Source organism: Hyaena hyaena, unplaced genomic scaffold (assembly GCF_003009895.1).
Source record: "Hyaena hyaena isolate Hyena2069 unplaced genomic scaffold, ASM300989v1 scaffold_16, whole genome shotgun sequence".
NCBI lineage: Eukaryota > Metazoa > Chordata > Mammalia > Carnivora > Hyaenidae > Hyaena > Hyaena hyaena.
Window position 1 is genome coordinate 608,948 of NW_024080650.1, and position 27,349 is coordinate 636,296.

Here is a 27,349-nt window from a genome sequence, read left to right on the forward strand (position 1 = left end):
TTTTTTTTAATTTTTTAAATTTATTTCTAGGAGACAGAGAGAGAGACAGCGTGAGCAGGGGAGGGTCAGAGAGAGAGGGAGTCACAGACTGAAACAGGCTCCAGGCTCTGAGCTGGCAGTCAGCACAGAGCCCGACGCGGGGCCCGAACCCACGAACCGCGAGATCATGACCCAAGCGAAAGTCGGACGCTTAACCGACTAAGCCACCCAGGCGCCCCCCTTTTAGTGTATCTTAATTGAGCAAATAAATGTGCTATATGACCAGATGTTTTTTCTCTTCACTCACACACACAGAGTCATCAATTCTCTATTTTTAGGTTGTAATTTGGACCCAAGTCCACGAAGTAAAAAGATCCTTTCTCTATGTTCTCTATCCCACTTCTTTTACATCTTAACACAAATAATATTGAGAGTCTTGACTTCATTCTTTACTGGATGAAAATGTGAATGCATCAAAACAAAATCTCTCAAAACAGTGTAAGATACTGACCCATGGGTCCTCTTGCTGACTTTCACACAACATCCAAAGCACTTATATAAATGCCCAAGTCTTAGATACAGTAGAAAGACTGTGTGGGCCATAGCTAGAGTGGTGTATCTGAGTAAGTGGCTGCTCCGACAGGGGAAAGTGAACTTGGTATGTTTACCTGGTGACAATCCCATTTTCTGCAAGAATGAAGGCTGCAGTAGGATTGGCAGCCCTGATGAGGGTCTGCAGCTGGACAAGGAGAGGGTGCCTCTGCTCCGTGGTGTGACTGGTGAACACCACATTACTCACCAGGCCTGGGGAATAAAACCAAGAACGGTTCAGGCTTCAGAGTCCTGAGTGGGGCTGCAGGCTCACACAAATGTGGGCCCTTGCTCCCTCCCTGATCATCCCTTCTAATAGGCCTCTTATGTAGACACCCCTGATCCCCAACACCTGTTACCCTTTCTGTCACTGCCACTTTTTGCGGTGAACAGCCTCAACCCTGTAACTGCGTTACTTCTTAACTTTCTGTTTTCTCAAGTCTGCTTTTCAGCTGACACCTGGAGCTTCTTTATCAAAGGGCCCATTCCACATCCCTTTTACCCTTAACCTTTTCAGGAAACTGTGCCACACACCCTCACCAGTTCAGATCACAGCCATTCACCAAGCACTACCCATATATAAGGCACTATTAGATTCTCACAGAGTATCCAGCCAAGGAGTCCCTCACATGCACCTACAATTCTAAGGTAAGTGCTAACATAGGTATTCACAGTCATACAGTAAGGAAGAGTGGCACATGTAATGAGGGATTGTGGAGTGGGTCACAACCCCTCCCAAACTTTCGTAAAAATATAGAAGGAAAATCTATGCTATAGAGAATTTGGAAATCAGGGTAGTTATCGTATCCCATCATGCCAATGTAATTATAATACCTCTTCCATACTCACTCCTGTTTTGACATAGTTATGATCACAGAACACCATTTCTACTATAAGACCACTTGCACTTTTGTTATTCAACCATTTTTATTCACTTATTAATACTGTGAAAATTTCAAACATATACAAAAATTTTATTTTATTTGAAATGTTTATTTTTGAGAGAGTAAGCACAGGCACAAGCAGGGGAGGGGGAGAGACAGAAAGAGACACAGAATCTGAAGCAGGCTCCGGGCTCTGAGCTGTCAGTGGAGAGCCTGACATGGGGCTAGAACCCACAGACTGTGGGATCATGACCTAGGCTGATGTTGGATGCTTAACCGAATGAGCCACGCAGGCGCCAAAACATATACAAAAATCTTAAAAAGTAGTATAATGGGGGCACCTAGGTGGCTCAGTCAGTTTAGCATCTAATCTTGGTTTTGGCTCAGGTCATAATCTCACAGTTTGTGAGATGGAGCCTTGCTTCAGGCTCTGTGCTGACAGCATGGAACCTGCTTGGGATTCTCTTTCCCTCTCTCTCTCTCTCTGCCCTTCCCCCTGCTTGTGCTCTCTCTCAGAATAAATGAATACTAAAAAAATAATAGTATAATGAACTCCCATGTGCCCATCACCTGACTTCAAGAATAACATATGGGGTGCCTTAACCTCAGTTGGTTAAGTGTCCAACTCTTGGTGTTAGCTCAGGTTATGATCTCATGGTTCATGAGACGGAGCCCCATGTCATGTTCCAGGTTGACAGCACAAAGCCTGCTTGGGATTCTCTCTCTCCATCTCTCTCTGGCCCCTCCCCTCTGGCGCATGTGCTCTCTTTCTCTCTCCCTTTCTCCAAATAAATAAATAAACTAAAAAAAAAAAAAAAAAGGAACTAACAGCACTTGGCTAATTTAGTTCTTCCATACCATATGCCAGCCTTTTCCCCTTTCCCTTGGATGATTGTGAAGCCCTTATCAGACATCCTATTATTTCATTCATAAATATTTTAGTATACATAAGGGCCCTTTAAAAATTAATAATTAACAATACATTCTTCAATATAAAAAATAATATAGTCCATGTTCAAACTTCTCTGTCTCATGAATGTTTTCCTAATATTTTTGAACCAGGAACCAAAGTTCACACACTGTATTTCACTGATGCATCTCCTAATTCTCTTTCAACCTGTACTGTCTCCCTTATTTCCATGTAATGTTGCTTAATATACTAGTAGCTAGACGTCTTTTATAGATTCAATCTTTTTTAATATAAATTATTATAAGAATTTCTTGTTCTTTTTCTAACTTCTTAAGTTGAATGCTTAATTCATTATTTAAAAAAGTTATTTCTTGGGGCGCCTGGGTGGCTTAGTTGGTTAAGTGTCTGACTCTTAATTTTGTCTTAGGTCTTAATTTCACGGTTCATGAGACTGAGATCCGAGTCAGGGTCTGTGCGACAGCATGGAACCTGCTTGGGATTCTCTACCTCCTTCTTTCTTCCCCTTCTCCGCTCTGCTCTTTCTCCCCCTCAAAATAAACAAACTTTAAAAAAAGTTATTTCTTATTTAGTAATGTCATACATAACTTAAGGGTACATGCTTTCTTTTGAATTATTTGGCATAGATATAACAGGTTGTATATATCTATCAGGTGTAGATGGTATCCTTTATCATGAAAAACTACCTTTGAAACTTTTCAGTTTTTTGCCTTGAATTCAACTTTGCTGTTAATATCATCTTTTTTTTAAAAAAATATTTTTATTTATTTCTAGTAGAGAGACAGAGAGACAGCGTGAGCAGGGGAGGGTCAGAGAGAGAGGGAGACACAGACTCTGAAATAGGCCCCAGGCTCTGAGCTGGCAGTCAGCACAGAGCCCGACGCGGGGCTCGAACCCACAAACTGCGAGATCATGACCTAAGCGAAAGTCGGACGCTTAACCGACTGAGCCACCCAGGCGCCTCGCTTTTTTTTTTTTTTTTTTTTTTTATTTCTAGGAGACAGAGAGACAGCGTGAGCAGGGGAGGGTCAGAGAGAGAGGGAGACACAGACTCTGAAATAGGCCCCAGGCTCTGAGCTGGCAGTCAGCACAGAGCCCGACGCGGGGCTCGAACCCACGAACCGTGAGATCATGACCTAAGCGAAAGTCGGACGCTTAACTGACTAAGCCACCCAGGAGCCCCACATCTCTTTTCTTTTTGTCTGTATTCGTTATGTTTTTGTTGATCATTTTATCATCATCCTTATTTAGATTTGTATGCTTCACTCGTATGGAGCATCACAGAATTAGGTTTTATTTTTTGGTTTAATCTGAGATACTTTTCCTTTTATTTATTTATATTTCTTATTTTCTTTTTAAATGTTTTATTTATTTTTGAGAGAGAGCTAGAGACAACATGAGCAGGGGAGTGTCAGAGAGAGAAGGAGACACAGAATCCAAAGACAGGCTCCAGGCTCTGAGGTAGCTGTCAGCACAGAGCCCGCGAACCCACGTACCACGAGATCATGACCTGAGCTGAAGTCAGACGCTTAACCGACTGAGCCACCCAGAGACCTCAATGCTTTTCCTTTTAATATATGTTTATCTCATTTACATTTACTGACACTTTGGTTCTTTCACCTTGGTTATACTGGATTCTGTTTAAAAGTCTTTTTCTTAAAATTATCTTTAGCAGTATAATCTCTGCATTCCTTGTATTCTTCTGATAGGTGGTGAGCTTATAGTCTGTTTTTAGTTCTTACAATAGCTATCATTACAGCTTTAAAATTTTTTTCAAGTTTATTTATTTTGATAGAGATAGAAAGCAAGGGAGGGGCAAATAGAGAAGGAGAGAGAGAGAGAATCCTAAGTAGGCTCCAGGCTGTCAGTGCAGAGCCTGACTTGGGAGCTCCAACTCATGAATCAGGAGATCATGACCTGAGCTGAAATCAAGAGTCAGATGCTTAACTGACTGAGCCACTTTTTAATAAATCTAAATCACTGTTTCTTATAATGTCCCTTTTAGACAATGTCTACTGGGTTTTCTATGTGACCGATGGGGAAGCTGGTATGCCCAGAAGTGTTCTTCCCATTTCACTATCATCTTCTGGTTGGTTATATTATTTAGTTCCTCCAGTAAATGTTCTTATATCCTTAAAACTAACTATATACTAAGTTTAACTCTTTTTAACTTGATTTTACTGCTCTAAACTTTATTGATCTCTCACTTTGGAAGATACAAAGTATTTCCTGCTGCCTAATTTTTTGTTAAATATAATTTCATTTTGTAAGTTTTCAAGATTTTCAACATATTCTGTTTTTAAAAAAATTTTTAAGTTTGAGACAGAGAGAGAAAGCAAGTAGGGGATTGGCAGAGAGAGAGGAAGAGAGAGAATCCCAAGCAGGATCTTCACTGTCAACACAGAGCTCAGTGTGGGACTCGAACTCACAAACTGTGAGATCATAACCCGAACTGAAACCAGGACTTGGAGACTCAACCAACTGAGCTACCCAGGCGCCCCTATATTCTATTTTGTAACAGAATTCTCATGGGTGTTATTAACTCCATATCTAAGGTTCAATTCTCATCATCATTTTTTTTTTAAGTTTATTTTATTTCGAGAGAAAGAGAACACGTGCAGAAGGGCAGAGAGAGGGAGAGAATTCCAAGAAGGCTCTTCACTGTAAGCACGGAGCCTGACCTGGGGGTGGAACCCATGAACCATGAGATCATGACCTGAGCAGAAATCAAGAGCTGGATGCTTAAATGACTAAGCCACCCAGGCGGCCCATCATCATCCATCTTTTTAATAGTAGAGACTGACTCTCTTTTTAAGATTTTTAAAAATGTTTTTTATTTATTTTGAGAGAGCGAGTGAGTGAGCAAGCGAGCTGGGGAGGGACAGAGAGAGGGAGAGAGAGAATCCCAAGCAGGCTCCACACGATTAGCACAGAGCCCAACATGGGGCTTGAACTCACAAACCGTGAGATCATGAGCTGAGATCAAGAGTCAGATGCCACCCAGGAACCTGAGACTAGCTTTTATAAATGATTAGTTCATAAGCAATTATTTCTAAATTAGAGACTTTGGCTTTCCTAAGTATCCTGGTAATTGTAGGATCCTGAATAATGAACATCCAGGACAAAGGACTCTGTACTGATTTAGTTCAGCTGAGTGTTTAATTTTAAAAAAATTAGCTATATTTAGTTTTTGAGGGAAAAAGTCAAACAGATAAAATAAATTCCCTTCCTCCTCAGCCACCTAGTTCCCTTCCCCGGAGGCAATCACCATTATCAGATTCTCAGCTCTTCGTCCAGGATGTGCTGAGTATACACAAGTAAATGTGTGTATGCTCCCCCGCCCCCGCAACAGTGGCATGTTATCTGTTCTGCACCTTGTTTTTTTTTTGACTTAAGTTTTTTAACCTTTTAATTTTGGTAAAGCTTACTTCTTCATGAAAACTTTACCTAGTATCTACCATTTCAATTCTTCTCTCATTCCACTCTGTTCCCTTCCCTTTTCTAAACTATAAAAGCTCCTTCCTATAAATAACAGGTGGTGTTTAAAATACAGGACTCATATTCTTATTTATCTTCTTCATATATGTAAGAAGACAGCATAAAGATTAAAGCATGGGTTTTAGAGCCAGGCAGACCTTGAGTCTGAATGTGGGATTCCACTACTTGCTAATGAGTGACATCAGGGGTCAATCGCTCTCTTTGAGCCAAATTTCCTCCTCTGTTAGATGGGAACAGTAACACATACCTGCAGGTTATCAGTAAATATTTTTCACAGGGCCTGCAGATAGAAAGAACTCATTAAATGCAATGTGGCCACCATGCATTATGGCCACCACCACTACCACCATCCTCATTACCAGCACAGCAACAGCATAAGAATGGGACCTCTACAGGTACACTAAGGAAGGGCTTGGACTAATCCATTTCTCAGACCAACAGGGGTGGCTGTGGCACATGGGCCTCAGCCATTGCAACCAGCAGGAAGGTAAATGAGTGGCAACTTCTGGGATCCTTGGCCCCTGCCTCTAGTCTGTGGCAGAAGTAAACGATACTTCTTTCTTCTCACTACTCATACTATGAGAAGACTGAATCTAATCTCACAAATGGTCTGGATGCATTCCATTCATGACCAGGGAGCAGGGATTAGGAGCTTCATGCCAACAGTCACATGTTACCATGGGATAAGGGGAGACACGAAGCATGAAGGTTATATAACCTGTCTGGGACCACAGACGCCAGAACTTACAGCTGACCTGCTAAGCACAGAACCTCCTTCCTAAGTGCTTCCATACAGTTTAGGGATCCATCAGTTTCTTGATTCTAAGATGAAGGTCCTATTCTTTTTAGGCATCTGTTTAGTGCTCAGCTAGTAAGCTGACCGTAGGCCTCTGCATAGTGCTTAAGGGACCTCTAAGGAATCAAGGGTGAGTTTCCTCAATGGCTTTCCTTGACTTCTAAGTGGTGAGGGCAGCTCTGCCTCCTCCTCCTTCTCTGGTCACTTGGTGAAAGGCTGCCCAGTTCCCCAAATGTGAGCCATGCAAGCACCGAAGTCCTCCTCTAGGCCTGGCGAGTGCCAAACGGCTTCTGGATCCATCATCCACTATCAATCCCAGCTCCTGTCTGTCTAGTGCAGTCTACCACTTTCTTCCTTAGGTCAAGGCTTATTCTGTGCTCTTCCAGGCTGCTTTTACTACAGTTCATTTTAACTACTGTAGTCAGAGTAACCTTTCAAAAACAGAAAGTCTGATCTTAATCACTTCCCTACTTAAAATATTTCAACGCATTCCAGTGACTGCAAACGTCTTGGTCTGCCTGACCTATCTGCCATGCTGTGTTTTCTCAGGGGCCTGGGTATGCTCTGGTAACCATCAGGCCTTCACTCTTCCTGTTCCTTCTGCCTGGAACCATCTTTTCTTTCTTCTTTGTTGGCCCAACTCCTCTTTCAGGCTATAGACTATCTGAATAGCATCTCTTCCAGAAGCCTTCCCAAATCCCCAAGTACTGGACTGGAGCAGGAACTGGATACAGATTTGTTGAATAAATGAATGAATGAATCAAGTATAATAAAAGATACACGCAACCTGATCTCCAGGGTGGCTGCCTAGGCAGTTAAGCTGTGGGTACCCATGTGTCAGAGTCTTTCCCATTTATAAGTCGGAACAAATCCCATTCATCAGATAGCCATCTGAAAGCTTTCTAAGACTTACTGATATATACATAGTTTTGGTAGGAAATTCATAAAGCACAAAAGGGTACTCAAACTGAGCTTCTTCCTCCCTCCTCCTCTGGCACCCTGAGCCCTACTCCCCAGAGACAACCAATGACAACTAGATTTTGGGTATGCCTCCTCAGATAGTCTATGCATATGCAAGTATATAAGAATGTACAGAATCCTTCTCTTAAGAGCTTCTCTCACACAATACCTCTATCCTCAAGATCTCCACATATGACCTAGTTTTGGTAGCAGCACAGACTTAGGGATTCAAATGGATAATGTTAGCATTTTGTTTATTCTAGTTTTAAAAAGTTCCCCATATCCGCTTTCTGTTGGGAAGCTTTAACATTAAGATGGGCCATCCTCGGCCACAGCGTCAGGAAAGGCTCCTAACGAAGGTGGCACTAGTGGTGCCTGTGCACTCCGTCCTAATGAGATAGGTCACTCTGGAGGCTGCAGGGGAGGCTCCAAGGATGAACCTGGTGAGCCTATGCCAGAATTCTGAGCATCATGGATGCATCAGGTCCTGACTCAGGATTCTGGAAACGGAGTGAGGCAAGGTCAGGAGGCCAGGCCCAGAATGAGGCACACTGGGGAAGCAAAATGGGTTCTAGAAGGCTCAACACATTCTGGAGATGACAGACATGAGAGGTGGATCTTGCAAGAGGCCCATGAGATTTCCAGGAGTAGAAGACAAGAACAGCTGTGATGGATCCTATAGTGAGGAGCCAGCAAAAGCTGAGTGAAGACCTATAAAGGTCCTAGACTCTGTTTAGTATCTTCTGGGGCAAAAGAAAATGGAGAGTTGGGACTAGTGCAGATGTGTCAATGTAAGTGGCATCTACCAGAGTTACAAGCATAGGCCTGGCCTGTTCAGGAAAAGGCTGGAAAAGACCCCTGACAGACACCTTGCTCAAAATTCTGTCTGCCTCACGAGTATCATGTAGATAAGCCCTGTGGGGTTGGGATTCTAGGTCAGGAATTGGACACAGAAAAGGGGCTTTGCTTCATAGGGAAACAAGCAAAAGGATTATCCTCCACATTCCTTAGGCCAGCTATGCAAACTACCACCTGCCAAGAGGAAATGCCATCTGCGAGGGCAGTCACAGCAGTTATCTGGAGCACAGGGTGAAGAGGCCACTGTGGGCGGTTTCATCCTGCTTGGGCCAGGAGCTTCCTTCTGTTCTGTATCGAGGGGTGGATACCCACATTTGGCCAAGGTCTTACTAGTCTGGGCTGTGAGTGAGCAGGCAGCCTGGCATGACCATTCCCCAGAGTGGAGAAACACCTCTGAGGTCTGACTATACTGGTATGAGCTAAAAGCTTCCAGTGGCCCAGGAGAAAAGTTCACTTCTTTTATCTACCTGTAGATCCTTCAAAAGCGGGACATAGTAGTAAAATGTCTTTGCTCTACCCTCAAATCAGCATTATAATGAGTCAATTGCTGTTTAGGCATTGAGATTATTTCCGAATCCTTGGATTTCTGTAACACACATTATTTTGGGGCTGCAATATAGTCCTTTTCTCATTGTAAAACAATCCTTTGTTGTAAAAGCAATGAAGCAGGGAGCCTGACTCATGCACAGGAGCACAGGGAGGCAATATGCTCCCTCGGGACATGAAGTGTTTGTCTACTGGTGGCAGATCCCACCGCCAAGCTAGCCACCAAATCTCTGAGGATAAAAGAAATACTTGCCTTTTATTTCCTCCCTCCCCGGACAGCCCATTCCTGTGGTGAGCTAGGTCAGATCAGTTCATAGGGTCCCTTGGGCCCCTATGTAAGAGGAAGATAATTACTAAGACACTGTCACTCTACAAGCCCTTCAGAGTTTAGAAAAATAGCATATATGGCCTCAAGGTCATCTGCCCCATCTGCCCACATCTGATCACATCCCTAACTTAAACATGCACAGAACTGACACAAGTTGCCTTTGGACAGTGAGTGAGGAAGCAGTGTTAAAATGTGTCTATCAAGTGACAGAGAGAATCCATTCTGTCTTGACCTAAAAGGGCTTTCCTCCTGTAATATGTGCCCAGGTTCATGGACACTGAAGACAGAGCACATCCTCAAGGCTCTGTGTCAGGGCAGTCTGACCATTTGTGCTTTGTGTGGAAAAAAAGCAGAGGGGGAGCTGAGGGAGAAAGTGCCAAGGAGCCAAGGTGCATTAGGGTGGCAATACTCATGTGGTAGACAGGGGATAATTATAGCCCACACCCTTGGCTTTGGCCATGACTTACAAACCTGTATCTGAGGACCAGACAGTGATCCTTGGTTATCTCCTGGACCTATGTTTTTGCCTATGCTTTCTATCCCCAGGACAGGTACTGCCAACCTTCCTGACCTTCCAACCTAGAAACTTAGAGGAGTTTATCCTAGATTCTTCCTTCTCCAACTAACTCCCCACATCTAGTCTGTCACCAGATTCTACTGATCTAACCTCCATAAAACCTCCTTCATCTACCTGGAGTGGATATTGTGGGGAGACTCAGCCACCTCTATTTCACTTTGCTTCTGGAGTGAGTGCCTGGAAAGCAACAAGGGCCTCTAAAAGCTGGGCTTGAGACTCCTTGGTGCAGCACTCCAATACACACATCCGTCCCTCCAATGACCCCGCTCCTGCCCTGTACTGCACCCAGCTCAGCTGTTTCCCAAGACAATAGCTCTGGTATGCTCGGTTGTCTCCGCTCCCTGCGGACTGGCAATGGGATCAGCAGGGCAAAACTGTGCTGGGGACACCAGGTTATTTTTTTCTGTCTGATTTCTATTTGCTGGGCTGGCTCAGGAAGCTCAGACCCCAGGTCTTCTGACAACAATGAGCATTTTATCATCACTGCAGGAAATTTAGAATTTATTTTGGGTCTCCAGGCACCATAGTTAATATGACTAAAAAGAGCTACTTCCAAGGTTACCCGATGATAGGACAACGCAAGGTTGAGTGTAACCTACAGGATGGGTGGATTTTTCTAAATGTTATCAAGGAGGTGTGGAAAATTCCAGTGTATGCAGCAAGGGATTAAGGGAGAAAGTCCTACTGGACCATACTATACCCTCATGGGACAGAAGAAGTGCATCAAGATCTTGTTGATCCAGAGGTTAGGAATACCTGCTGCCTTTTTAGTCCACTGATATTAGTTGGAAGGCCAAAGAAGGCTTAATAAATAACCCAGCTCAGGGAGGTGTTGTCATGGCAACTTATCATTTTAAGAGATAAACTCGGGAAGAAAGCTATCACATATGATACAAGAAAAAGATGTCAAAAATTTCCCTGGACCAATTTTGTTTGTTTTAGATTTTAAATATTTATTTTGAGAGAGAATAAGGAAGGGGCAGAGACAGAGTGGGGGAGAGAGAGAGAATCCCAAGCAGCTCCCATGCTGCCAGTGCAGAGCTCAACATGGGGCTCAAACCCAGGAACTGTGAGATTATGACCTGAGCCAAAACCAAGAGTTAGACACTTAACCAAGAGAGCCACCCAGGTGCTCCTGTTTGTTTTAGATTTTAGAATGGTAAGAAGGAGGATGAAGAGAGGTCTGTTGCATCTAAACACAATTTGAAAGGCATGCAAAAACAAGAAATAAAACATACTGCTTACCTTGTGAACACTGGTCAAGACATTTAGGAAAGAGAAATCTAGAGAGGAAAAAAGAGAAATATTTAAAAACCATTAATGTTAGAACTGTCATTGATTATTTCCAACAAATATGTGACTATCTAAGCTGACTTACTCAATAAGGCAAGTGGTAGGCAGTACTAAGCATCAAGAATAGCCAAGGCTCTGCAAAAGGTTTCCATCAGAAAACCAAGGAACTCCACAGAAGTAGTCCTTATGTGGTCAACTATTGATGGAATGTTCTCTATAGACTATAGGAAATAGAGAAAGAAAGTCGATCCTTTTTTTTTTTTTTTGAAAGAGACACTGTCCTGATAGTAAAGGGAAATTTCAAGGGAAAATGAGAATTACTTCCCTTAACTCGGTCTGGGGTCTTCAGTACTAAAGCTGTCATGTGTCCCTTCATGTGCATGCTAGAATCCTGGTTCCTCTTTAACACTATTCTGAGCTCTAATAGTGAACGAATAGCAGGAAACTGATTGGAACAAAGATGAAGCAGGTGAAGATGACTGCTTGAAAGTGTAAGCTTCTTAACTAAGAGAAAAAAACCCACTCTGTCAATGCTTTAAAACTCACAAAACATCACAATACCCTTCTCAGGGAAGATAGCTAACACTAATGAGAATAGCTGCCTTTTATCAAGTTCTTCACATGGCCTGTGTACCATGCAAGTAGTTCACATGCATGGTCTTGCTATGTCCTCATAACTACTCCATGCCTTGGGTACTTGGAAGCTGAGAAGAGTGGGTGGGTCTGTAATAGAAGAGCAGTCTAAGCACTTTGCCCATGGCTTCAGATGAAGCTGGGAAGTGGGAGGGCTTTCGCAGGGACTTAGGTCTGTTTAGCAACGCAGAGCTCCCATGTTTTCTTTCCCTACAAATGAGATGCTTTCTGAAGCCACACTTCTGAATTGCTGCTGGTCTAGGTGGCATGTGGTAATGATGTTCAAAACACTGGGGGGGAATCTCTCTCCTGCAGTCTCCTTGGTGGTGGCAAGTCTTCATCCTTCTATTTGATTTCTGAAAACACTGTTTGGAACCAAATTTGGTGGCCAAGTGAACTGGATGAATACCATTTTGGACTGTTGATGTAGTTCTCTTGCCTGACTCCCTCGTGGTTTCTGAGGAATTCCAAGGAGGAACCCCTATGTGCTCTGAGCTAGATCAAGAGCCCTGGAACAGGGAAGAGACATCCCTCTGCACTGGAGTCTCCCCAAGAACAGAACTCACTGACTTCACTGCACTCAGTCTACTGAATGGCCTGACACAATAGCAAATACATTCTTAGAAAGTGTCTGTCCCCATCAGTGCCTGTGACTTTAGAGAACATGCCCTTAAAGGCCCTTCTCAACACCCTGCTAGCTTCCTGACAGCGGCCCATAGCAGTTCACACCAAAGACATCTTAGACAAAAAAAGCAAAGCTCCCCCTCAAGGCATTTTATCCAATCACAGGCTGGATGCTCACGCTTTAAACTTCTGACAGCTGCAAAGAAAAGAGACTTGTGTGTGTGTATGACTCCCTAAAACTGGAAGGCAATTTCTCTTATCTTGGCATCTTTGGCATCTGTCCTTCAAATTCATGTTAGCTTTCTTTCCTAATCCAACCAGGAGTTACCACTGCTTCTTTATAATTCTTACACAACTTCATTAAATATTTTATTATGGGACTTTCTACCCTATATCATGATTGTGTACATGTCATTGGTGTGGTATTTGGAAAATTATTGAACTTTTCTGAGCATTAGCTCCCTCAAGGTAAAACATGGTAAAGAAGCCTATCTTAAAGAGGGGGTTTTGAAAATCCAGACAGGGTAAAGCATCACAGTGCAAGGCAAACAGCCCAAGGTAAATGTTGGTCCCCTGCTTTCTCTATCTATCATCCTCCACGTTTCTGAAGAGTGTCTGACTCTTAAACAGAGCAGACAAATTTTGTACCAACAAGCATTAAAATATTGTATGTACAGGTTATTGACCAGCTCTTCCTCTGAGTAACAAAAATAACTGATATATATTCCTAAGCCTCACAGGTATGGTATTGTGCATTTTGTAGTGTGCCAACCAAGTACCTGATTTACATAAAATTCTAAGAAATCAAGAAATGATGATACTGATCCAATCTGCTCTAAAACATGGGCCTCACGATTCCTACATACATTTTCATAAAAGAGTAGATATCACATGAGCAGAGATGTGGGATGACTTGTTCCCTGCTGCCCTCTCACTGATTAGAATGGTCCCTGGCACAGCGGACACAACAGACACTCACTGAATGAAATCCCATAGAAAAAAGATACCAGGTTAATCTCACATAGACCCGTTCTGAATCCAAACTGAGCCCATCCTTAAAGAAGCCACACTAACCTTCACTTCACAGAATGGAAAAAGAAGTCCTACTATGCTCTGTCCCCACCTGTTTTTTAAACCATAATCTAGAAACAATGACATAAAATTTATCTTTTGTAAAGGTAGCCACTTTACAAAAACTTGATTCTCAAAAAATCTTTTTATCATAAAAGCAATATATAATCCATAGCTAACATAATACTTAATGGTTAAAGACTAGATGCTTTCCCTTTCAGATCAGGAACAAGATACAATTTCTGCTCTTGCTACTTCTACTCAACATTATACTAGAGGTTCTAGTAAGGACAAGTAGGCAAGAAAAACAAATAAAAACCATCCATATCAGAAAGAAAAGGTAAAGCTATCTCTGCGTACTCATGACACATTTTTGTATATAGGAGAATCCTAAAGAGTATATACACAAAACACTAATAACTAATAAAGGAGTTTAGCCAAGGTTGTAGGATGTAAGATCAACAATCAACTACATGTCCATACATTAGCAATGAACAATCCAAAGATGATAAAGTAGAAATCAATTCCATTAATAATAACATCACAAAGAACAAAAAACTTAGGAATAAATTAAACAAAGGAAGTATAAGAGCTGTACACTGAAAACTAAAACAATGCTGAAAGAAATTTAAGACCTAAATAAATGGAAAGACACAGCCAGGTTCATGGATTGTAAGACTTAGTATTTTTAAGATGTCAATACTTCTCAGACAGATCTATATATTCAATACAATCCCTAGCAAAATCCCAGTTGTCTTTTCTGGCAGAAAATGACAACGTGATCCTTAGGTTTACATGGAAATGCAACGAACTCAGAATAGTCAAAACAATCTTGAAAAAGAACAGACTGAAGGACTCTCACTTCTCAATTTCACAATTTAACTACAAAACTACAATAATCAAAACAATGTGGTACGGGTATAAGGACAGATATATCTATTAGTGGAATATAACTGAGAGCCCAGAAAATAAGTCTTCACATTGACAGTCAATCGGTTTTTGACAAAAGTGCCAAGACAATTCAATGGAGAAAGAATACTTCTTTTCAACAAATGGTGCCGGGAGAAATGGATATCAACATGAGAAATAACGAAGTCGGACTTCTACTTCATGCTATATGTAAAAATTAACTTAAGATGGAACACAGGCCTAACTGTAGGAGCTAAAACTATAAAACAGAAGAAAACATTGGAATAAATCTTTGCGACCGTGGATTAGGCAATGCTTTGTTAGATATAACACCATAAACACAGGCAACAAAAGAAAAAATAAACGGGACTTCATTAAAATTTAAAAGCTTTTATGATTTAAGGGATACCATCTAGAACATAAAATATCTGATAAAGGACCTGGATTCAGAAAACATGATGTACTCTTATAACTCAAAAAGAGACAGCTCAGGGTGCCTGGCTGGCTCAGTTGGTAGAGCATGCAATGCTTGATCTCAAGGTTGTTGAGTTCAGGCCCCACAATGGGCACAGAGATTATGTAACAAAAAAAGTAGGGGGCACCTGGGCGGCTCAGTGGGTTGAGTATCCAACTCTTGATTTCAGCTCAGAGCCTGAAGCAGAGCTCAATCCACAACCCTGGGATCATGACCGAAGCTGAAATTAAGGGTTGGATCCTCAACCGACTGAGCTGCCCAGGTGCCCTGGGTATGTATCCTTCTAGATATTTCCTAAACACATAGAAATAAACATTTAAAAAATACATATTGTTTTGGCAGTTTACTTTTCTCAGTTCACAAAATACTGTGGACATTTTTATATGTTAGAAATGTACTTGATTGTTTTAAATGCCTACCTAGTATTCCACTGTATGAATATCCCAAAATTCAACCAGTTTCTTACTACTGAGCATTTGGATTATTTCTAGTTCTTTGATATTATAAACAGTGTTTTTTAATAAAGATTTTTATTTTTTTAAGTAATCTCTACAAAGTAGGGCTTTAACTTACAACACTGAGATCAAGAGTCGCATGCTCTACCGACTGAACCAGCTAGGTGCCCTTATATTATAAACAGTGTTGTTTTGAACACTGCCAAGCACATCTGTCATGTTTCAGACTACTCAGTAGTCTGAATAGAATAGCTCCATAGCCCATGTGCTACTGGAAGGAATTCAAACGTAAATTTGGAAATTTCTAATTTCTATTTTTTAAATGTTTATTTATTTTTGACAGAGAGAGTCAGAGCATGAGTGGGGGAGGGTCAGAGAGAGAGGGAGACACAGAATCCAAAGCAGGCTCCAGGCTCTGAGCTAGCTGTCAGCACAGAGCCCGACGCGGGGCTTGAACCCATGAACTATGAGATCATGACCTGAGCCCAAGTTGGACATTTAACTGACTGAACCACCCAGGCGCCCCTAGGCGAATTCTTCTGAAGTATAACCTCCATCTGTTGTTTGCTAATTACTATCTTTCCTACCTTTTTAAAAGGACAGTATCTTGTCTCACATTAAATCTCCTTCTGCTTTAGTGCATTTTATTTATTTTTTTTTTAAAGATTTTATTTTTAAGTAATCTCTACACCCAACGTGGGACACATAAGTCATAAACCTGGGATCAAGAGTCATATGCTCTTTCAACTGAGCCAGCCAGGTGCCCCCTTAGTCATCTTTAAATAAAAACTTGAGGAAAAGCAGCACAACTGATCAAAAGAGTGGCATGGAAGAGTCAATACAGTAGTCCAAAGTACAGTGGTGACGCTCAGCATTCACCATAATAACCTAAGACAAAGGAAAATAGACCACCTTGATTTTTTTATGGGAGAGCAGAACCTAAGTCACAGTTAAAGAGAAGAGAAATGGCCAAGACGTTTCCTGAAATCAGTTGAGGTGATAAGGGAAGTAACCTCCAATCTAATTTATAGGAGAAATCCAAAGAGATCAACTTGGGACTCAAACAGGAAGGGAGTTCTTTCAGATGAAGGTTGAAGGGTAGATCAGTTAGTTCCCAGGAGGTAACAGTAATATGGACTAGCCAGAAAGACCATGTGGTTACAGACCTGGGACACATTCCACTAGGCTAAAGGGACAGGAAGTCAAGTAGCTCTACGAAGGGACAATGTAATGTTTAAATATCTCCCCAGTGAGGAATGTTCTGAGGATGAAATAGATACTTCCAGACACCACTGGTGAGGTGTAAACCTCAAAACCCACTCGAAAAGCAATTTTCAACTGTGAATAAAGAGTAATAAAACTGATCATACAATAATATTTCTTTGAAGAATCTAAAGAAATTATCTCAAATTTGACAAATTTATATGAGTAAAGATATTCCTACAGCATTATTTATAATAGTGAAAAGTTGGAGACATCCCATGTGACTAACCACAGGGAAACTGTTAAGACAATCATAGCCAGCCATACACACAATTACCACTGTGATACTGGAACATAAATGTTAACTTATATGGTATGTTTATATGTTAATCTAAGAAGGATATAAAGTTATATGTATATTGCAACTGTAAAAAAAAAATGGAGATAAAAAAGGCAAGGAATTCACAAAAATTATAATAGTTCAACATTGATTTAGTGAGATTATGGGTAAATAATTACCCAGTTTTCATTGTTGTTGTTACATTACTTAAAACGTTTAGAGAAAAAAATAGTCCACTTCTTAGTAGTGAGAATAAGTATCATTAACTGAGGTTAAGATGGCTTAACCATAGGAAAAATTATCTGTAAGATACTCCAAGTACAATAGGAAACAAATCACCTTCCCTGCAGTAAGAGGAAAAGAAAAGTCTGTCATGGGCATTCTTCTTTTTTAATGTTTGTTTTAGAGAGACAGGGAGAAAGTGAGTGTGTGAGCGGGGGAGGGGCAGGAGGGAAGGGGTAGAGGGAGAGAGAGGGAGACATAGAATCCGAAGCAGGCCCTAGGTTCCAAGCTGTCAGCCCAGAGCCTGATGCGGGGCTCAAACTTGTGAACCGTGAGATCATGACCTGAGCTGAAGTTGGACACTTGACTGAGCCACCCACGTACCCCATGGGCATTCTTTTTTTATGCGAGAAGCCGTTTCAAGTCCTACTACTCTAGATGGGCAACTTTTCAGTGCACAAAGAAAGGTGGTGAGAGGCTGTCAGTATATTAGGCATTTTCTGAGAACCTAGCACAAATCAAGCAACAACTGAGCATTCATTATGTATAAGTAGACTAATGCATTCTAAAAGACAAACATACATAAAGATGTGTCTCCTTCTGGTGGGTAGGAAAAAATTGTTTTCTGTGCACTTAAACCCCCACCTCTTGTGGGCTAGAGATGATCTAAAGTATGTACCTGTGTTCCATGTAGCAGCTCAGGGGCTCCACGCACACCGTGATGGCACCAATGGTGAAGGAGGACTTGACATTTGAGTCTGGATGGGTCTGCAGGGCCTGGACAACATCAATAACATCTGTGTAGCTGGAGGAAAAAAGAGAAAGATTAGTTCACCGACTGGGGCCACAGAATGGGGGAAGAGGGGTACACTGAGGGGCTGTGTGAGCAAGGGTGGAAGGAAAATCACAAGGAGGAGCCTCTGACTAGGTTTCTTGGGGTCACTCCCACTTCATGATTCAGAGCCTGTCCCTGAGCGCCCCGGTGTTTCTGCATTCCCAAACCCCATTAGTACTCCCAACTGTGCAAGAGTGAGTGGAAGAATCTCCCACAACTTCTGGGAGTGAAGGGAAGCCTGCAGATGACCCTGGCGCTCTGATGGTGGGATTGGTGTCCTTAGGCCTGTTTTCCAATCAATCTAGGAGCTCCTATGTTGCTATATTGGCTTTAACAGCTTTCCCCGCTCCTTTTGCCTCACAGAACACGCAGACAAGACAGAATGGGGAACATCAGGTACCTCTGTAGGTCAGCAGACACATGTCAAGCCCTGCTTTCATTTGCATTTCCTGCCGAAACTCCCTCCAAACTCCAACTTCCAGAGCCAATTTAATTATTTTTCATTAGAAAATGAAACATATATGTTTATGATATAACTGCTCCTCCCAAGGCCTCGTCCTTCTCAGCAGAGGGGACTCCATTCTTTCAGCTGCTAGGCCAAAAATTTTGTTAAATCATCACAGACTCCATTTTTTTTCTCAATTTTTAAACTATAGAATGAGATGGCTGCTCACATTCTCACACTGCTACTGGGCCAGGACTGCCACCAACTCTTGCATAGATCACCCTACAGCCTCCTCACTGGCTTCCCTACTTCGTCTTTTTTTTCTTTTTAATTCCTATTTATTTGAGAGAGAGAGAGAGAGCGCGCGCGCACGTGCACACATACTCATGCATGTGTGTGCAGGGCAGGGGCAGAGAGAGGGAGACCGAGGATCTGAAGCAGGCTCTACAATGATACCAAAGAGCCCAATGTGGGACTCAAACTCACAAACTACGAGATCACGATCAGAGCCAAAGTTGGACACTTAACCAACTGAACCACCCAGACAGGGGCCCCTCACTGATCTCCCTACTTCTGTCTCTGGTCCTGCCCAACCTATTTTCAACACAGTAGTCAGAAGGGTCATGCTGATCCCATTGTGCTAAGCCACTGAGTGGCTTCTATCCCAGTCAGCGTCAAAGCTAAAGCCGTTACCACAGCCCACACAGTGGTCTATGATCTGACTCCCACACTGCAAGGACTTTCTCCTCCTATTTCTTCCCCTACCTGAATCTACGCACTGTGGCCTCCTGGTTCTTCCCTAAACATGCCAGGCATATTTCCACCCTGGCATTCTCTCTCTGTCCCTTCCTCTGGTGCTCTTTTCCTCAGATGTCTGCCAGGCTTGCTCCCTCGTTCCTTTCAGGTCTCTGCTCAAAAGGCATCTTATGAGAGAGGTATCTTCTGACTTCCTACAGCCTATGTGATATAGCAACCTTCCTTCTGACACCACCTGCCCCCACCCAATTCTTCCCTATAGCACTGAACATCAGCTACACACACTGTATTTTCTCATCTATTTGTTTATAGTCTGTTTCTGCAATAGTAATGTAAAGTGGCCGTTGAATGGTGGAATCTATGGTGCCTAAGTAGGATAGATGAAGGAACTGGATGTTCAATCCAGGTTGACCCATGGCCACTCCAAGAAGGGACCTCCTCTCTTTACCTTGTAGAAAACATTTTTCCCAGCCTATCACCAAAAGGTCATTTCCTATGGAGGGAAGGGAAATCAGAAGGCAGCCCTGTTGACATGGGCCCTTGGGAAGCCAGTGATGGTGGCTGGGGGATAGGTACAGCCTGCCTGAGCCATTTCCCGAGTTCCTACAAATAATTCATCTGCAAAATGGCACTTGGCTTTATCCCAGACTAATAATATTCACACCCCAACCCGCAGGTCTGCCACTGTCCTGACCAGCTAGCAGTGCTTCAATCAAGAAAAGGATGTGCCTGGGGCGCCTGGGTGGCTTAGTTGGTTAAGCGTCCGGCTTTCGCTTGGGTCATGATCTCCCGGTTCGTGGGTTCGAGCCCCGCGTCGGGCTCTGTGCTGACTGCCAGCTCAGAGCCTGGACCCTATTTCAGAGTCTGTGACTCCCTCTCTCTCTGACTTTCCCCTGCTCACACTGTCTCTCTCTCTCTCCTAGAAATAAAAAAATTAAAAAAAAAAAAAAAGAAAGAACAAAGAACAGGATGTGCCTGGTTCTAGAGGTCCATGAGGGTCTCGTAGCCAGAGAGCTGTCAGAGTGAGCCCTCTGCTCCCTGGTTCTCCCCCTGCCTGGGCACATGTGTGTATATCCACATGGGGCTCTTTCCCCTGGTTCTGCAGTGTCTAGTTGGGCCTGGATGCAGGAGAGCCCCCCACATCGCCTGCGCTGCTAGGCCATCTGCACACTTGTTAGGCAGGACTGACAGATGCTTACACACTGCCCCACATCTCTCTGTGGTCATGTTTACCAGATTTAACTCTCCTGGTTAAGTGCTCCCTTGTTCCTAAGCATCAGCTTTCTTTCTCTTCTAAAAATTAGTTTTGGAAGCTTTTATTCTCCATGTTTGGTATGAGCCTATAGAATCATTTCTGAGGGGAGAAAAGAACTGAAAGATTTACCAAATCCCATAGATTTTGGTCACTTTAATATCGTGGGTTTTCCTTTAGAGAGGGTGGCTGGTAATTCCCAGGTTTTCAGAGCATTCCATTTAATGGAAAAAGGTTGGAGAGAAAACAGGCCCCAAACTCCTCAGTGGCAGCAGAGAATTGAGATGATGAATGTGGGCACTGAAGCCTAGAACTGCTATGGCAAGACAAGAGGCCCTCGGGGTCTGTCACTCACTGTACTTGTTGGGGGGAGGGGACCGCTAGGCTCTCCCTCCCTCCTCAGCCCTTGCCCTGCAATCATCCTGGCCAGGGCCTCCCAACAGGAAGAGGCAGGCTTCACTACAGAAGGAAGCACACTGCTCCAGCTACCAGAGCCCATACTTGATCACTTTGGCTAACCTGCCTCGAATGCATGATGAAGGCAAAAAAACAAAACAAAACAAAAAAACAAACAAACACCACCACACCAAAAAACCAAAAAACCAAACCCCAAAAAACAAAACAAAACAAAAACCCCTGGCTCTTCATGTTTGCCTCTTTCTTGTCAGTTCCCTCTTTCTTAAAAATAAAAGCAAAACAAAGAAACAAAAACAAAGCCCCAGCAGGATTTTAACTTTCTTTTTTCTGAAACAACACATAACCCATTCAAATGTCCTTTGGCCTGTTTTATGTCTGCAATTTAAGCCTACGATTTGGGCATGTGTTTTAGATTAATTCAATTTTTGTTTTGAGAGAGACTTTGTTTTAAATGTACATAGTCTAAAGAATAACTTTTTATAGCACTCTGGAGTATAAACAAATATAATCCCTCAAATTCCTTAAAATTAATTTTTTTTAATTCAAATTTCTCCAGTTTTACATGTGTGTAAGTTCTAGACAATTTTTTCACCTGCACAGGTTCCTATATCCAGCATCACAGCCAAGACACTGAACAGTTCCAACACCACTCGGATCCCTTGTGCTGTCTTTTTATGGCCACACCCACCTTCCTCCTGCCTCCACTCCCATCCCTGAGTCCCGGCAACCACCAATCTGTCCTCTATTTCTAAATTTTATCACTTCAAAATACAATAATTTTAAAAAGAACAATGAATAGCCCCACTCGCTGTCAAAGCTCAATACCACTGCCCCACCGCTGGAGGAAATCAAATGGAACCAGGCCACTCTAGGGACAAAAGAAAACTCTGCTCTAGATCACAGTGTTCTCCCATAAATCCTAAAAATGAAGATAAAAGCCACATCCAATACAATTCTCAATTTGAGAAACCTCTGGAGTCTCCCTTCACTGGCAACCTCCGTAGTGGGCTTGAAGGTCCAGTCTCAAGGAGCTGGTCATGCAAAAAGGAGGCTGCCGCGAGCTCCCTGCTTAGCTTAAGAGAATGGGCCCGGCCTGTAAGAACCATGTCTCAGCGAGAGCCATAGATTTAGCTGGAATTTCCAAGGAGTCCCTCAGGAAAGCGGAGGTCCCTAGCATCCTGGGACTTCGACTGGGCAAAGGCTGGGTCTGAGAGTAGGCTGGCCACACATGGTCACTGCCGCCCAGCGCAGCAAGGGCAGTGGACACTTTTGCAGACCTGTACTACCAGAGACAAGGAGGCAACGATGCTTTCTCAAGTGATGGAAGATGGAAATGTCCTCAGCTTCATAATGTCAAACTGCTGAATTTGGCTGCAGGTCCACATTCCCAGTGACTTGCACCTCTGGCAGGGACCAATCCATTCCTTTGACCATTAGAAGTGATGGGAAGCCAGAAGAAAACAGGTGGTTTCAAGCCTAGACTCTTGCCCTGTGGCTTTTACGACCTCAGCCCATAAGCAAGACAAAAGGGCAACAGATGGGAAGTCCGGGGCAGGAGTGAGAACAAGGCCTGAAGGAGAGGCACGGCGGCCTGCGGGAGTGCGCAGTGCTGTCCACCTCCTGCCTCAGGACCACCAGCCCAGCTTTTCTCCACTTCTCACCACCCATCCACCCAGGAGACCCAACAGAGCTTTGGATCTGGGCCTACTCTCTACTGGAAACAATTAGCCAATTGCAAATAGTTAATTATTATGAGCACAAAAAACATAGCATAGCACAAAAGCGCTTTGTGAGAACTGCCAAAAGCTTCTGTATTACCAGTCATCATCAAGACCACAGACTAAGTTTTCCTGGCATGCTCTCTTCTGGGCCTGGGGGTGCTGGGCCTGCACCGGGCTCTTCCCTGGAAGGCCTCAGAACAAACAGGTCAAGGTAAGCTCTTTCCAGCTAGGTCACTGGAGCAGTGGTTCTCACTCTGTCCAAGCTATCTCATAGAGAGCTCCCTGCCCAGCTGGACTATTCATGCTCCCCGATGAGGGTCCCAGGAAACCCTCCTGGACTAGCCATCCTGGGGATGGTGGGGGTTGAGACTGCAGAGCACAGGGGCTGTCTCTGCAACTCCACATGAGGGAGGACTGAAACAGATGGCAAGGGAAGAGACCTAAGGGCTACTACTGTTACAAAAATTATCAAAGAATCTTGCTCCAAAAATCTCTTCCCTAATTCTTTACCTTTTGGGGATATCATGATGCTGAAATCAAACTTAAAACTTATGTGCAAGCTACAGTAGCCACTCTGGACCACAAGATGGCAACTGGAATCCTTGCTTGTCTGAGGCCTCGCTGGGTAGCACAGACTCTGCTCATGCACATGTGGAGGTCATTCTGTGCCCCAGGCTAGACACACACAAAATACAACAGTAATGGCAAGGTCATCACCATTCCGATTGTCCCCAGAAGGCTTCCAGTGCTCACCCTTGCAACACGACCAGCAGTCGAGTCTTCTTGCGGATGTAGGCTGACTGGCGGGCAGAGCGGTTCTGCTGGGCCTCCAGGACACTGGAAAGGTATCTCTGGAAGTGGGCAGCATGAAAACATTCGGAGCTGTCCATGATCTGGCGGTATATCATCCACCTGGAAACGGCAAGTGTAATCTCAGCATGGGGGCTGCCTGATGGGTTGGTCCCACAGGCTCAGCCAGTGATCCAAATGTGACCAGTACTCTCACAGACATTCTGCCCAGTGACCCCGCACAGGAACACTGGGGAGCTCCAGATCCTGAAACCATTATCACTCGAACTTTTGACAGGAAATGCCTTGCCACAGGGAAAAAGGTCAGGTAAGCACATGACCATTAATCAGACTTCAGAATTGAGAAAGGCTCCTTATGACTGGGCAGTCATTTCCTGAAGAACCATCCAATAAAATGGCTTTGGTATGGTGCTGAGTAAAATTTTTGCTAAGAAGTGAGCAGGGTGAAGAATTCAGACTATTTTTGTAACAAAAGAAATGGAACTGGCTAGCTACTTAGTACTTATAAGAGGCCCAATATTTCCAAAGCATCTCTCTAAAACTTGCCCAACCTCCCACATCTCCCTAAGCTCCCAAACTTCTATGTAATTTCCATCTTCTCCATTCCTATGGCCTTCTGCAGGATGCCTTACTTCAAGGTAGACTGACTAGATATTAAATGTCTGTTCAGTTATCCAGGGTTGTTTAGTAATCTGCTGGCCATGTGAAAGTGATGCCTGAATTATTTCCCCTAAGCCAATGTGTCCCAGCTGCACTGGAACTGATGTAGTCCCCTTGTGGTCAGGGACGGATCACATCTACCAGCTCCCAGGTTCTAATCACCCTGGTCCTCAGTTCCCTGCTGACCATGCACACTCCCTGGCCTTTGCCTGTGCTGGTTCTGCTGTTATAGTGCTTCTCCCCAGATTTCCAAAGGTTCACTCCTTTCATTTCTTCAGGCCTCTGCTCAAATGTAAGCTTCTCAGTAAGGTCTTCCCTGAGCACCCAATTTAAAACTAGAATCCCTCTCCCAGATCGGCAATCCCTATACCCTTCTCTGCTTTGTTATCTCTATGGCACTTTTCACTAGCTAATATACTACTTTCCTTATCTGGTTAATTGTCTGCCGAAACTAGAATGTAAGGTCCCCAAAGGCAGAGACTTTAGTCTGTTTTTTTCATTTGTCACCCACATTTAGAACCATGCCTGACATACAAGAAGTGTTCAGTATAAATGTGTTAAACGAATGGATGGATGGCTACTGCACTGATACCAATCACACCAAAGTCCAGTACATGTTGAAGGTTTCCCAGTGCCTATGTGGGCCAGGCATAGAATCCCTTTCCCCAAAGCAAAAGCAGCAGCCATACTAACCTGCCATATTCCTTATGCAGAGTGACCAGAAAAGCACAGAGCTCGCTAGCATGACAGCCTGGGAGGCCAGTTACAATGCTGATAGTTACCTACAAGAAAGAAAAGTCTCCTGGGTTTGTCATTCAACTGGGAGGCAGTGTTGTGTAATAGGTTAAGAGAAATGACTACTGGAGCCAGGTTCTGTGGGTTTGAACCTCAGCACCAGCACTCACCTAGATATGTAACCTTGGGCTAATTAATAAGAGAACCTATCTTGCAGGTGGGTGTGATGATTAGCTGAGTTAATATATATGAAGTGTTGAGAACAGCATGTGTAGGACATAACAAACACCACGTAAAATGTAGTGTTCCTACTATAATTTCCATGGAGCAGGTTTGACTAGATCAGTTAAAATACAATGGAAAACACTGGGCAGAAAGGAGGTCTGAGACAAAATGCCACAGGCTAAACTGGTGTGGTAAGTAAGCTCAGCAAAGGGAGAGGAGTGGCATGAGGATGTTTCTGTCTGGCTTCCCAATCCATCCAAGCCGAATGGCCAGAGCTAAGGAAACAAACAGAATGTAGGAAGTTCGTCTGAACCTGGACTAGGAGAAGAGGAGCAGGCTGGACTGTCCTCGCCGTAACACACAACCAAATGAAAACAGGGCCCTCTGCAGGTATGTATTCTGAAGCAACTCAAAGAAGTCCAGTGACAGAGAAGGGGTTGAGGAGGGGAGGAAAGGAATCATGCAAATGCTGAACGGTACTAATGTGAATTTTTATTTCACAAGACTCACTGGGATGGGCCTGGTCACAGATAACTAAATGCTCAGCTTGGTGGCACTCATCACTCGAGCTGGTCACATCAGCACAAAGATGGCTGTGGATGTCTCTCTGTGGGAACCAGAAGTTCTCCTTCCTCCCCTCCAACCAGGCCCCTCCTCTATACCCATGCAACTTCTTGTTTATCCTCCTCCCCACCCTGGTCCTACTCCTCAGCGCCCACATCCCTGCCCTTCAAATCACAGCACACGTGCTTACAGCCAGACACCTTACGTTAAGGCCAGTCTTACAGCACCTTTTTAAAGATTAGGCATTTTCATTTTTAAACTCTTGCCTAAGGGAAAGACGAGGCTTCTAATTGCCTAGTACTCCTATTTTCTTTTGCAGCTGAGTGTCTTCCAGATTTACGTATACCTAAATGCCCTCTTGGAACATATTATGACTTCTGGTTCCAGAGAAATGATGGGAGGGGTCAAAAGAGGGGCATGTGAGTTGGGAGCGGATTAAAATCCACTCTTGGGAAGACAGTGTTTATAAAGTATCACCTTACCCTAGTGATGCCAACAAGGCCCAATAAGGCCCTTCCTCTTATTAAGCTCAGTGTGTCACCCACTGCCAGGTAAGTCCTTGTCACAAACAGAAAGGGCTGATGGGATGAGAGCACTGAGCAAGAATTGGAAAGACATGGAGAAGCTACGGGAGGGCATGGCAAGGTGCCAGGGCATTCTGGCTGCCGTAGGGCTTGGTTGGGGTCAGTGCAGATGCCTGTACAGTCATTGTACAGAGCAGGTTTCATGTATATCATTACATCAGTATCCTAGGAGGTGGAGAGTCTTATAAAAGGGACTCTGCTTGTGTTCTTTTTATTAACTGACACAGAAGATCCCAGGGCAGGCTGTCAGGATTATCTTCCCGTGAATTCCCAGCATATTTGCTGAGCTGCTGTACCTTGTCATTTTCCACTCGGTGAGAAGGGCTGATGTCAGTTAGCTGTAGCAGGGCTGGGAGATGCGTCCTCATCACAGGCTCTCGACTAATGCTGCTGATGGCGAAATGCTGAAGAAACCTAGAAAAACAAAGACAATGCTAATGTTACCATTGCCAGCCTTGCCTGAATGTGCTCCTTCACATGAGAAACTATTTAATTGCTAAAAAAGAAACCTTAGATTCTCTCTAGAGAATACAATCGTATATGGTATGTCACTACTGGTTACACTGATCCCTAAGAAGCTACAAAAAAAAAAAAAAAAAAAAAAAAGCAGCTTAGAAAGGACCAACAATGAGGTCTCTGACATTTCAAAAGCCAGAACATTAAACATCTAGAAACAGAAAACCAAAGCTCACCAGTCCAGCTCTGGGTGTTTGGCTGGGAGCAGCTTTAGAGGACTCCGTTTCTCCCCAGCAGAATGGCTCAGGACACTGAAGAGCTTCTGGGCACTGGAGTGTCTGAAATATCAAAAGCTCACAGATTAGAACCCCATCTCCCTATAGCACACACGCTTTACAGAACTTGTTCTGATGCTTTCAAGCCAGAGTCTTGTGACAGAGTCAACACTTCTAAAATAAGCATCTCACTGACTTAAGCACAATGCAGTACTAATGTGTGACAACTGGTGTAACCACAGAAGAAGGCTTGCCTGAAACCCTTGGTAATATTACAGGTTTCTGATTCTTGGTGGATATCTCTTAACTGCTGTATCCCCAAGGGCACTGGCTACCTGCGAGCAGCAGCACTGAAATGACTGTGCTGGCCCTTTCAGAAGCCAAGACCCCTGTGTTACATAACGTAAGTTGTCCTGCAGAGAGAGCAGACACACACGGCTTAGG

The 27,349-nt window shown here is 43.5% G+C and overlaps 1 protein-coding gene across 2 annotated transcripts in view; it reads right to left on the reverse strand.

Annotated features, from left to right (window-relative positions):
- The window catches only part of DNAAF9 (dynein axonemal assembly factor 9), a 136,435-nt gene that overhangs the window by 17,684 nt on the left and 91,402 nt on the right, over window positions 1-27,349 (reverse strand). For both annotated transcript variants that reach the window (XM_039224527.1, XM_039224519.1), the window contains exons 24-30: window positions 26,867-26,968; window positions 26,471-26,588; window positions 24,760-24,848; window positions 23,350-23,508; window positions 17,850-17,975; window positions 11,191-11,228; window positions 648-783 (exon numbers count right to left, since the gene is read on the reverse strand). In XM_039224527.1, the coding sequence (XP_039080458.1) occupies window positions 648-783; window positions 11,191-11,228; window positions 17,850-17,975; window positions 23,350-23,508; window positions 24,760-24,848; window positions 26,471-26,588; window positions 26,867-26,968 (768 nt within the window). The remainder of the gene's footprint in view (window positions 1-647; window positions 784-11,190; window positions 11,229-17,849; window positions 17,976-23,349; window positions 23,509-24,759; window positions 24,849-26,470; window positions 26,589-26,866; window positions 26,969-27,349) is intronic.